The sequence below is a fragment of the Rhodamnia argentea genome, chromosome 10 (genome assembly GCF_020921035.1).
Source record: "Rhodamnia argentea isolate NSW1041297 chromosome 10, ASM2092103v1, whole genome shotgun sequence".
Classification (NCBI taxonomy): domain Eukaryota; kingdom Viridiplantae; phylum Streptophyta; class Magnoliopsida; order Myrtales; family Myrtaceae; genus Rhodamnia; species Rhodamnia argentea.
Window position 1 is genome coordinate 20,037,037 of NC_063159.1, and position 12,053 is coordinate 20,049,089.

At 44.9% G+C, this 12,053-nt stretch overlaps 3 protein-coding genes across 5 annotated transcripts; 2 read left to right on the plus strand and 1 right to left on the minus strand.

Moving 5' to 3' along the window:
- Positions 1-2,643: 2,643 nt before the first annotated feature.
- On the plus strand, positions 2,644-6,144 carry LOC115742331 (protein TRANSPARENT TESTA GLABRA 1). Of its 3 annotated transcripts, none has more exons than XM_030676555.2 (2): positions 2,644-3,839; positions 5,771-6,144. In XM_030676555.2, exon 1 carries the CDS (start codon positions 2,793-2,795, stop codon positions 3,813-3,815), a length of 1,023 nt encoding a protein of 340 aa, XP_030532415.1. In that variant the 5' UTR covers positions 2,644-2,792; the 3' UTR covers positions 3,816-3,839; positions 5,771-6,144. The 3 variants fall into 3 exon arrangements, with proteins under 3 accessions (XP_030532415.1, XP_048127068.1, XP_030532416.1); XM_048271111.1 differs by lacking the exon at positions 5,771-6,144 and adding an exon at positions 4,642-5,728 and having other exon boundaries at positions 2,644-3,816; XM_030676556.2 differs by having other exon boundaries at positions 2,645-3,816; positions 5,771-6,062.
- A 1,673-nt stretch (positions 6,145-7,817) lies between these two features.
- Positions 7,818-9,241, plus strand: LOC115742333. Its single transcript, XM_048271112.1, has one exon. It carries the CDS (start codon positions 8,019-8,021, stop codon positions 8,931-8,933), a length of 915 nt encoding a protein of 304 aa, XP_048127069.1. The 5' UTR covers positions 7,818-8,018; the 3' UTR covers positions 8,934-9,241.
- Positions 9,242-11,049: 1,808 nt separating this feature from the next.
- Positions 11,050-12,053, minus strand: LOC115742315 (NDR1/HIN1-like protein 26). The gene has a single exon (XM_030676536.2). It carries the CDS (start codon positions 11,986-11,988, stop codon positions 11,359-11,361), a length of 630 nt encoding a protein of 209 aa, XP_030532396.1. The 5' UTR covers positions 11,989-12,053; the 3' UTR covers positions 11,050-11,358.

Consider the following 12,053-nt stretch of genomic DNA (forward strand, 5'->3'; position numbering starts at 1 on the left):
CGAGTTTTAAATGGATCGTAAATGAGTCATAAATGAGTTTATAATTACTTAGACCCAACACATATTTATGACTCTATTCATTCTTTATCGCTTCTTATTCAATTTTGCGCTCACTCAATCTCGGTTTGATGAGCCAAAAAAATCTCAGTTTGAGTATGGATTTTCCTAGATTGGAGTAAAAATGGAAGTGCTTTAATGATATAAGTTGAGTCGGGGTTGGGTATTTGTCACTAGATTTCCATTGCAATAGAATGGGTCATAAACGGGGTTAAATGGGTCTACTTGCGTCGGACCATTCATAACCCAGCTCAAACCCGATCCGGCTCACCTGTTTGGCGGGTCTACGCTACATATTGTGATAAGCATAACATATTTTGGGTCGCAGTCTAGTAATACGGCTTGTTCAATCATATATGGATTGCCCAATAGATCAATACCAAAGTGCCGGGAGATAAAAGAGTCAATTTTTGTCGACCATTTGGAGCGAATCACAGCGGGGGCCACGAGAATTCAAGAATGGGTACGTTAATTACCTAGTTGATAGCGTTTATTGGTCGGATTATTACTCCCTCTTTTTTTTTAAGTTTTTGCATAAGATCTTGAATCTCTTAGCTTTCGGATTCTTCAGGTAACGGGCCCCTCCATCTTTGCACTTAAAGAGCTATTATCTAGTAGCTTCCAGGTTGGGCCGTGCTGCAACACGAACCAGTCGGGTCACCATTGGGTCCACAACAACTTGTTACAAAAGGGCCAGCTTTCGGCCCACTTTCTATTGCCCAAAGATATGGGCCAGAGTCGTGCAAGCCCAGTCAAACCACGAACATTGACGAATCTTTTCTCTCTGACAAAAGGACATTGGTTGCACTGAGTTCAAGCTCGTGGGAGCGACCCGAACTCACATTAGTTGTCATCTACTTTGGTATGAAATAGTTGATTGAAATCACTTACGTGGGGGCTTATTATCTTACGTGGCACGACTAATATTGATGTGGATAATTTTTCATACTATTATTAATATTTTTTCTATTTTCTTATTTCACTTTATTTTTTTTTTCTCTCGTCGACCATAGGCAAGGGTCGCGGGCCTCCCTCGGCCTCGGCATCACCTATATCCGAGCAAGGCTACCCCCGCCTGCGACCAACGATATGCTTATAACTCAATTGAAAAAATTAAAAGGTTTATAACCGAATTGGCAAAAGTGCAATATGTTAATGAATTTTTGGGCAATTTTCCCTAACATGACATGCAAATGTGTTTTTATACTTTCTTATTCAATTAAAATGTAATATGTTACTTTGTTATATGACCTTGAAATAATTTTTTTTTTATCATCTCATATATCACGATTTCAAAATAAACCAACGTCTCATGTTAGTTTTATTGAGAAGCTACTCATCAAAGCCTTCTTCCATCAAAGTACGTGATAAATTAAAAGCAAAGGTGTTAATGACCCATCGAGATGAATAGAAACTAAACTATTCGAAACAACTAACTGGATACTAAAATGATTCGAATCTCGACAACAAGAAGTTCATTGAAAATGGTTAAAGTAAATGAACGGAAAACAAAAGCGACCCAACCTAGCCGAATTTTTCCTTTTTCCCGGGGACGAAAGGCCTAACTCAATGGAGATATTTTCGCGAATTGTCTAACATGATAAACTATATGTCATATAACTCTCGTTTCTGACCATTCCAAATCTCTGGCGGCACAACTTCTTGTCGGCATCGAATCGATGACCATCTTCAATTCCATTGTCGTATTAAACATGTGGACACGTGGCATTAATATATGCTACCGTTGATTAGCACGTGAACATCCTCCGGGAAAAATAGTATACACACGAAAACATTCATGTGCTGTGCGCATGACCTATTCATTCTTTGGTATTTCGCCTTGACTCTCCACGTGTGTTGACGAACGAATCGATTTTGGTGTCAATAGCGTGAAACTCAAAATATGTGATGTCGCATTTTTTGTGCGTGCAGAAAGCTTACTTTGCGGCGTGCAATGTAATTCATGAATTTTAGCCCAACGTGTAATATGATCTTTGAACTTTTAATTTGTTCGGTTTCTGATCTTTAGCATAATATGCTCCATAAACTTTTAATTTGTTCAATGTAATCCATGAGTTTTTTGCACATGCTCAATTTAATCCATGGATTATGTGAAAATATTTAATGTTGTCCATGATATTAAATAATGAAAGGACCGCATTGAACTTTTTTATAAAGTTTAAGAACTACATGTATCAAAAGTTCGGATATCACATTGAAAAAATTAAAAGTTTAATGAACACATCGAGCATTGTGATAAAGATCATGAATTTCATTGAAAAAATTAAAAGTTAATGGGTCATGTTAAGGCAAAATTTAAGGGCTATTTATTTTATTATCCCTCTGACCCTTTCCAATCTTTCTCGCACGGATTGCTCTTTGTTTTCACGAGCCGAGACTGGTCAAAGTCAAACAATGTGTCTGCCTGCCGAGATCGTCCCGGTCGACCGAGTCATGCCACGCACTCGGTTGCCTCGGTCTCGGTCTCGATCTCGGTCCAGGTCCAACCCACGTGGCACCCCTTCGCTCCTACTAGTCAACGTTGACGGCTCCCCCCGTTCCCAACGACAAAGTTAGATGAGTGACGCCGCCGTTTTTCAATCTTCCCGTCGAGCCAAAACGACGTCAGGCTAAATACTTCTCCCCTCGCGGTCCAAAAACCCACCTCGTCCATTTTCCCGGGAAAATCAGCCCCCTGTCCACTTTCCCTCTCTTTTCCCCGAGAAAATCTGGAAATGGAGAACTCGACCCAAGAGTCCCACCACCTGAGATCCGAGAACTCCGTGACCCACGAGTCCCCCTACCCTCTCTACGCCATGGCCGTCTCCTCCTCCCCCTCCCGCCACCACAACCACCGCATCGCCCTCGGAAGCTTCCTCGAGGAGTACACCAACCGGGTCGACGTCGTCTCCTTCGACCCGGACTCGCTCTCCATCAAGACCCACCCGGGCCTCTCCTTCGACCACCCCTACCCGCCTACCAAACTCATGTTCCACCCCCCTTCGAGCAACCCCTCGAAATCGGACCTCCTGGCCTCCTCCGGCGACTATCTCCGCCTCTGGGAGGTCCGAGAGAACTCGATCGAGTCGGTCGCGGTCCTCAACAACAGCAAGACGAGCGAATTCTGCGCCCCACTGACGTCGTTCGACTGGAACGAGATTGAGCCCAAGAGGATCGGCACCTGCAGCATCGACACCACATGCACGATCTGGGACATCGAGAAGAACGCGGTCGAGACGCAGCTGATCGCTCACGACAAGGAGGTTTACGACATTGCCTGGGGCGAAGCTAGGGTTTTCGCTTCTGTTTCCGCTGATGGGTCGGTGCGGATCTTCGACTTGAGAGACAAGGAGCATTCGACGATCATTTACGAGAGCCCTCAACCCGATACTCCGTTGCTCAGACTGGCTTGGAACAAGCAGGACTTGAGATACATGGCCACTATTTTGATGGACAGCAATAAAGTTGTGATCTTGGACATAAGGTCGCCGGCGTTGCCAGTCGCAGAGCTCGAGCGGCATCGGGCAAGCGTTAATGCAATTGCGTGGGCTCCACATACTTGTAGGCACATTTGTTCGGCCGGGGATGACTCTCAGGCGCTCATTTGGGAGTTGCCCACCGTTGCTGGTCCCAATGGGATTGACCCGATGTCGATGTATTCTGCTGGGTCCGAGATAAACCAGTTGCAGTGGTGTGCAGCGCAGCCGGATTGGATTGCTATCTCGTTTTCAAACAAGATGCAGCTTTTGAAAGTTTGAGATGTGAAAGATCTCTCTATCTCAGTAAGTAGTCAATGGTCTGCTCTGCTCACAGATGGTTCTATGCTTAGGAGTTAGGAGTTGCTGAGCATGATGAGGGTTCTGTCTAGATGAACAGTTTAGGTTGTTCTGTGCCTAATTGAAATGCTCTTCGAAGTTGGAATGAAATGCAGCGCTTGGAAATTTGATTTCTGAAATTTCTCTTTCGTGGTAGTTAATTTATATGTTAATTCAAGTAAATTTTTTTTGGTCGGATAATTCAAGTAATTTGAAGCTCGCTTTCATTGGGGGGTATTTATTTCCCATGATCTAGTTATCCCAGAATTACGCAATGCCAATCCTACCATGAGAAGTTCAATTGGCTAACTATTCTAGCTTGTTTTCCGGGAGCTTTATACCTTTCATTTTGGTTCAACATGACGCCATGTTGAAGTGCATGTGCTGTCTCATAATAGCTCAAATCATTTGCCAACATTATTTACCGAAGGGGGCCTTTTTGTTTTTTCAAATGGCATAGTGAGAGCTCTGTTTGAACACTCCAAGTCTGTGGATAATATCATTTGTCACTGATGACAACCGCAGGGTGATGAAACTTTGTGTTCGCTGAGTTCTCTCCAACCCTGTCATAGGATTCATTCCCTTAACCTCCTAAAATGTCATGTTGTCCTGTCTCATGTTTGGCAATCTCAACCGGTCAGGTGTTACCATTCCCCCTTCTCATTCGTGGGTTGTGGGGTAGGATTAAATTGGCCTCCTCTTAACATTCAATTTATTGGTAATCTTTTGCCGGTCCAATCCATTCACAAATAATTTGGCATTAATTCAGGGAGTCTTGTAGCTAAAGTTGATAGCTTGGAAGTGTCTGACTGCTGAGAGCTGGTGCAGGGTTGGGGTTTGCATGCGTCCACTTAAAGTTGATATACTAAAATGGAGTATTTAGATTTCTCTTTGTTTAATTGTGTGGCTTAGCCACTGTAGCTTTCTAGCAGCACGTGACTTAGCCTCCTCTTTTCTGTATATATGGTTATCTTGTCAGCAACTCAGTGCCATATAAAATGAACCTGTGTTCTATTATCCCCATTATATCTTCCAGCTGCTCAAAGCAGCTTCGGCAATTCATGTCCTGAAAAATGGCATTCCTTATTTTAGAAGTTAAAAACCACAAGGGCAAGTCAAGTTGAAAGCATTTGGTTATGGCCAGATGGATTGAATGTTTTTCCTCCAGCCACTGTTTAGATGTTGGGCCCTTGTAGAGTTTGGAATTCTCTGTGTTGTCGGTTGAGGCACATGCATTCTCAAGTGATGTGGTTTGATGTTCTTGCTCTTTCAAAACCTGTTCTTTATTGCCTTTGCTGCATCTGCTACCTCCGACTGGACACTAGATTGATAATTTCATACTGTTTCTGTAAGCGTGGGAAAGGCTGATAAGTCCTGATGAGATTGCTGAGATCTCATTTCGGTGACTGATAAAATTAACCAAGAAGCTTTTCATTTTGATACTGCAGTGCATGTGCCCATAAGATTTCTTACCAAGATCTTTTGTTATTTGTCTGTCCTTTCGTCCTGGTAAATCAAGCCATCAAAAAGGTCTTGCAACATGGGAGAGCTGCTTAACTAAGTGCTGTCACCATCCTGCCTAACATTAGCATTACCATGAACGAAAACTTTGGGCAAATTTGTTAGATACTAAGAGGATGAAGCTGCCTTACATCCTTCTATCCAGGGCTATTGTTGTCAGTTATCCTGCGCACAATGCATTTTCCACCCTCATCTTGATTTAAACACTCCAAGACTGTTGTGACTAATTTCCTGATTCAGTCGGCTTATCTTTGCCTATCCTTTTTAGCATGCGTGGTGTCATATCATGAAGTTGCTATTTTTAACTTTCCGCAGAGACGACTACTGTGTAGCTACTTGATGAATGTGTAACTCATTTGTGTGTTGGTGTTTTTCAGGCTGTATTCTGTGGGTGGCCGACAAGTAGGTCGTAGTAGAATGGAGATTGCTCCCCGTCATGGTTGGAGATTATTCAGGTGTCAGGTGAGAAGTCTGTTCTCCTTCTGCATGGTCCTTGGAGACAAATCAAGTTGGTGTATTTTGTCACCATAGTCTAATCGCTGTATCGGAACCTCTCTAACGAAATGGGATCGTGAACAAGTTCCACGCCATGAATTTGTGGTTTGTGTCTACATCATTGTGATTCATAGCAGAGTCTCTCTCTTATCTCTCGCTCTCTTGTTTACTTATCCTAGAGTACGTTATTTTGCCAATCTTTTGGATGTTTAGTTTCATGCTATCCTCTAATTGAGTTCTTCAGAATTAGGGAGTTGGTTTGGTATGGTTTTCATGGATTGATCCTGAATCACGCGAATTGACCGGATTTTTGATTGCCTTTCGATGACGAGCATCCCTCTGATTAGGTGGATCGGTTGACTAACAAAGACTACAGTGGCTTGCCTCGATGGGGAACGTGGATCAAATCCCACCTCCAGGTTCGAGGCAAGAAAGAGCTCTGCGAATTTGCAGATAACAAGTATGTGCTTTGAAGGGCTTCATGCATTGTTCAATCGACTTACTTATAGGGGCAAAACAAAACAAAAGAAAAGGAGAGTAACTGTAAGAACGGCTTCCCATAACAGAGTAAAACTAGGGGTCGCCAAGCTAATCGAGATTGTTTGGGCAATAAGATTATCTAGGAGCAGAATCTTCAACTCATTTTCGGTTGGATAACTTTAAAATTTTTTATATAGTTCATGTTGAGGGATTATATTGCACAAATTAAAAATTCAGAAGCTATATTGTACATCGGATTAGAGTTCATGGATTATTTGTATCGTTCTTCTTTCTTAAGACGCCGTAGATGCAAAAGTTAAGTCAAAAGACATGCTGACTTCTTTCGAGGCGTCGGGGTCCTACCTCCTTTCATGATATTGGGTAAACGAGAGATATGTGCACGATCATGCTTTCTGAACGGCTGCGTGAGTAATCCGACTGGAATTAATTGGCATCGACGAACATCACAGTGGTATTGATTTCCCCCCTACTTGTGCTTCCCATCAATCAGCTAATCGTTACTGCAACGAACCGTATTCGTTCGTTATTTACGGATTATTGACAATTTTGTGCATATATTAACGTCAAATTTGTTGTCGTTAGTAATGCCTCACTACACGAAGCTCATGAATTGCCTTCAAATATGTTTTGGTGGATGTTTTGCTATGGGCCGGTCATTCTCATCGGGCTGGTATTTTACCATCTTCCTCGTCACTCACGACTCGCAAGTTCATGAATTTGCCAAACACGAGCACCAAGCAAGCTCCGCGTCTCGCGTCCATAGCCTCCCAAAATCTCAATCTCCACCGTGCCAAGCGTGTGGTCCGATCGCTGCTCTCTCACCTTCTGCTGATCAGCAGACCATCGGAAGCGGACGAATCCTCGTCACTCACGACTCGCAAGTTCATGGATTCTCATTGAGCTGGTATTTTACCACCTTCCTTGTCACTCACGACTCGCAAGTTCATGGATTCGCTAGACACGAGCACCAAGGAAGCTCCGCGTCTCGTGTCCATAGCCTCCTGAAATCTCAATCTCCGCCATGCCAAGCGCGTGGTCGGATGACTTGGATCGCTGCCCTCTCGCCCTCTGCTGATCGGCGGACTATCAGAAGCGGTCCGATCGCTGCATATTTTTGTCAATTTGCTTGTGTCCTTTGAGAGCCTAGTGCCCTTTTATTCCAAACTCCTGACTGACCTTACCAAGTCCCATTACTTTATCGACTATGTAAGATCGATTGGTTACAATTTTGGTGCCAGACGTACGCTCCCGAATCGAACGGTCTTTCATTGATTATTGGGCAGCACACCGTGGATGGGCTGACCATATGAGAGGCCCATATCCGGAAGTACAAGACAGGCCCAAATCGAACTGACCCAATGCAGAACACAAGAAGCAGATAAAATAAAAAGAGAGGGGGGAATGATCAGGACATCAATATATGATATATCTGATCGCAAACCCTCCTCTGTTCCTCACCTCTTATTCTCAGACACGAACCTCGGTCCAAAGAGAAGAAAACCTTTCCTTTCTTCTTTCCTTTGCTGATTAATCTCTCCCCATGGACTGCTCGTCATCACCGGCGCAATCCCCAAAATTTGATCTTGATCGTCGCCGGAGCAATAATCATCATCGCCGACATCGTTGATAATGTCACAGCCGCCGCAACCCATCACCAAAAGCCGCCATCACCACCACCTTGCGTTCCTCCGCCACCAACCCAGCGCCACCCTGCCTGAGCTCCTCTTCAATGCCCTCTCGGTCCTCTTCCTCTTTTCCCACCCCTCTTCCTCTTCCTCTTCCTCCTCCTCCTCCACCGCTGCCACCGCTAAAGCCAAAGCCCTAAAGATCCCCTTTTTGTCTTGCCACTTAAACCTCCGGCGGTTCCTCAGAATCCCCACCATGTCTCGCCCCTGCCCTAAGATCCACCGCCGCTTTGCCACCCCGCAGTCCCTCTCCGACTGGCTCGAGCCGCGGCTCCCCTCCGACTCCTTCGCCTCCTGGGGCGTCAAGCCCGGCACCAAGAATGTCCACAACCTCTGGCTCGAGATATCCGAGGGCGAGACCTCGCTCGCCGATTCCTTCCCTCCGATCCGCACCATCAATGTCGTCTCGGTCCATGTCGTCGGAGCCAACGGCCGGGTTCTCGTCGAGTCGCGCCAGGAATTGTCCGACGGCAGCATCCGCAATCGGTGCAGGCCCTTGTCGGAGAAGATGAAGCCAAGCGAGACCCCCGAGATGGCGGTGATCAGGGCCGTGAGGGAAGAATTGGGATCAGTGATTCGGGTGGAGGCCGGGGATATAGGGGATGTTGTGAGGATTGTTCCGGGATCATATAAGATGAAAGTGGAGGAGAGGAATTCACTGTCTTATCCGGGATTGCCAGCGTGTTACATGTTGCATTCGTTCGAGGTGGAGGTCGAGGGACTGCCGGAGGACGCAGAGTTCTGCACGGAGGAGGAAGAGGAATACGAAGGTGGAGGCGATGCAGTTGTGGCGAACAGGGCGGTTTCCGTGAGGAGGCATTACTGGAAATGGGTGAGTGCCGATTCTATTGAATCTTGAATTCTAGCTCCTGGTTTGGAGGGTTGGGGAGTTTTGGCGCTTCAATTTGACAATTTTGGTGTCTTTTTTTGGCTTTCTTTCTTATCTTTTCTTTAATGTATATGATAGAGAATAATACACGATTCAGTAACGTATGAGGTTGATCCTTACGTGAGCTCGTCAAGATGTTTGTGCTCTGGTAATAACTTGTATCTTCAGATGGAGTGATGGTTGTACGGGCCTTCTGTAGCTCATGACGAGCTTGATGTAAATTCGCTCGTGACATCTTATTGAGTGATATGATGAGCTTCAGTAATGTGATTCTTTAAGTTCTCATGGTGCTCTGTTGCTTTCCACTTCCTATACATCTTTCTGAGGCCTCACTAAGGTTGTGTATGTGGAACCAGACAAGGTCAGGAACCATGTAAACTGAGAACTTCAGCAATGGACTTTAGTTGGATAAGAGAGTTTGAACTTGAAACATTGTGGTAAACTTTAAGTCCTCCGGTCACCCCTTGAAGTTCCGGCTAAGAGGTAATTCGACTATTAAAGAAACTTCCTTACTGCAAAATTACAAGTGTAAGATCGGAAATAAGCTATTGCAGTAGTAGAAGTTTTTGGCAAAGCATCAGGATGTAGATGGGATTGTGTTGGATTACAAGAATAGGAGCTCTCGGATGTTCTCAGCCACCCTTCTTTAAAGTCCTGGCCTTTAATGTGTCGACCGGCTATGGACAATTGCAAATTAACTGTTCACTGCACGTTTGTGCGATTTGGCTGAAACCTAGGCTGGTGACCGTGAGGACAAGCCACGAGACCAAATTGCACTCGGGATCAGGTCTTGGCAACTCATTCAAGGTGGACGGTTGGTCCGGCGACTTGCCTCATGGTCGTAGGCCGAAGTTTCAGCCAAATTGCAGTAGTTGACGAGATCCGGAACTCGTCAGAGAGGTAGGAAGGGAGGGAGAGATTGACACTGAAAGATATTGAGCTGGATGTGTTTGACAAGCAGTCGACGTCATTGCAGGAAACGGGGTATGGCTTGGCTAGGTCGACAATTTAAAAGCCACATGTTGCTTGAAGGGACAAAAAATCAGCCCTAGGGTCGGACATTGTATCACCATGTTATATCCGAGCATATCCGAGCATATCCGGTTCGGAGAATGACACCACAAGTTGAACGTTCTTTGTACTCTGGGTCAAAAAAAGTTGACTGTCTTTGAATAGTATAAGTTATGATCATTTTGGGCTGGTGTGAGTTCCCCTTGCGTAAAGCTTTTCTCGAAAGAAGATGTTTCGGTGAGCAGCTAATGCAAGAAATTAATCACGTGTTCATAGACACGGACTTGAACTTGTTGCTGTCAATGCAGTTTCATATTGGATATGGGGTATTCTTCTTTCTGATTTCTAGCACATGTTCACACACGATAGTTCGATGACGTGCAGGGTTGGATATGTTTTGTTTTGGTTTTCAATAAGAACGACGTTTTCCGCGGCAGGAATGTTCCGTCAGCTTGCCTCATTTCCTGAATTCTCATGTTACAGAGAAATCTAGTGAGAGACAGAAATCCAACTGAGAATAACTGGTGGCCTTGAGGACTTTTGATAGCTGTGAACTCTCTCTCTCTCTTTCACAAAGAACAACCAAGACACGTCTTTGTCTCACTGTAGGACAAAGAGCTTGGTAAACTTAAGATTAGAATTCGAACACACTGTAGAATTCGAGTTCTACATTTTATGTGATATATAGCTAATCCTCTGTTCAGGAATTCGAAGAGCCAACAGAGTCGTGTCCGGATCATGTCAGTTTTACCGAGGAGTCTGCACTCTTTTGTATTTGCAGCATCTCGTCCGGATTAGGCTCGTTCCATGAAATTGAAATACCCGATGAGCATAACCAATCATGATACAAAATCATTGGATAAGCTGCATTAATCTTTGCAGTTGGGATGATGAGTTTAGGCGATGTTCACTTGTTGATGGTGGTCTCCATTAATCTGCTAATGATTAAAGTTGGGCAATTGGCTAGGATGTGTGAAGATTCTCATCCGAAAAGCAGTTGTCTTCCCGCCTTTAATTTCTGCTTTTTCATTTCGATTTTTGCCCCACTTTGAATCTCATCTTCTGTCAACTTTTCCTTCTTCCTTCTGCAACCCAAGCAAAGAAGAACCAAAGGCTCAATACCCACTTGCAAAAGGAAGTGGAAAAAGCAGTATCCACAGACGTTTCCACTCATCGAAAGCTCTGTATGAATGATGATACGCAAAGACAAGATAAAGAACTACGATGAAAAGCTGAACATAGATCTTCCTTCTCACGTACAATCACTAACTTCCTTCTTTTTTTATTTACGCCAGACCATTCGTCGACCGGATTTACCGGTCGCCAGAATGCTTACAAGACAATATCGACAAAGTGTGAATGTAGATATCAGTACATGTCAATTTTATATGGAAGTCGAACACCGACTTCCCTGCTTCGAACTTAAGGGGGTAACCAGGGCACTGGGCTGAAAGGCCATGACCACGGTGCAATTGACATTGAGAGTGTATTGCCTGGAAACCCAAGTCCCAACCTTCCACCGCAGCTGTCCGTTCACCTTGACGCTCAACACTAGCTGCCCAGCCGTCTGATCTCGTCCCACTTGGTAACTGAGAGAAGCAGCCACTGGAAGTCCATTCCCAACCAAGGAAGCAGTCAGGAGATCGCTATGTTGTTGCCCTTGGTAGAAAGGAGGCAGAGTGGATTCTTCCGTTATCTGCTGACCCCTATAAGCGACATAAACTTGTAGGTTGTCGTAGTAAATCCCGACCTTTCCATTTGGATTCTCGGTGAGCAAAGTGAGCCGGATAGAGTAGTTGAGGCGAGGACTGGAGAGGTTAAGCTGGTTGATATCAGCTTCCTTGATGGTGAACTGAGGCTTGGTCGGGTGAAGGATGAGCCAAACAAGAACAACCAGTGCGAGGAACAAAGTCAGGGCAGTGAAGAACGCGAAAAGCAGCTTCTTGTAGCGTGCGTCGGTGTTGAATCCTCGCCTTTCACAGTGCTCCGGTGAACTGATAAGCACTCTAGACATTTGCAGGAACTGCACAAGATGAGTGGGAAGAGAGGGAGAGAGGCGGTGGTTTAGCAATGCTAAGG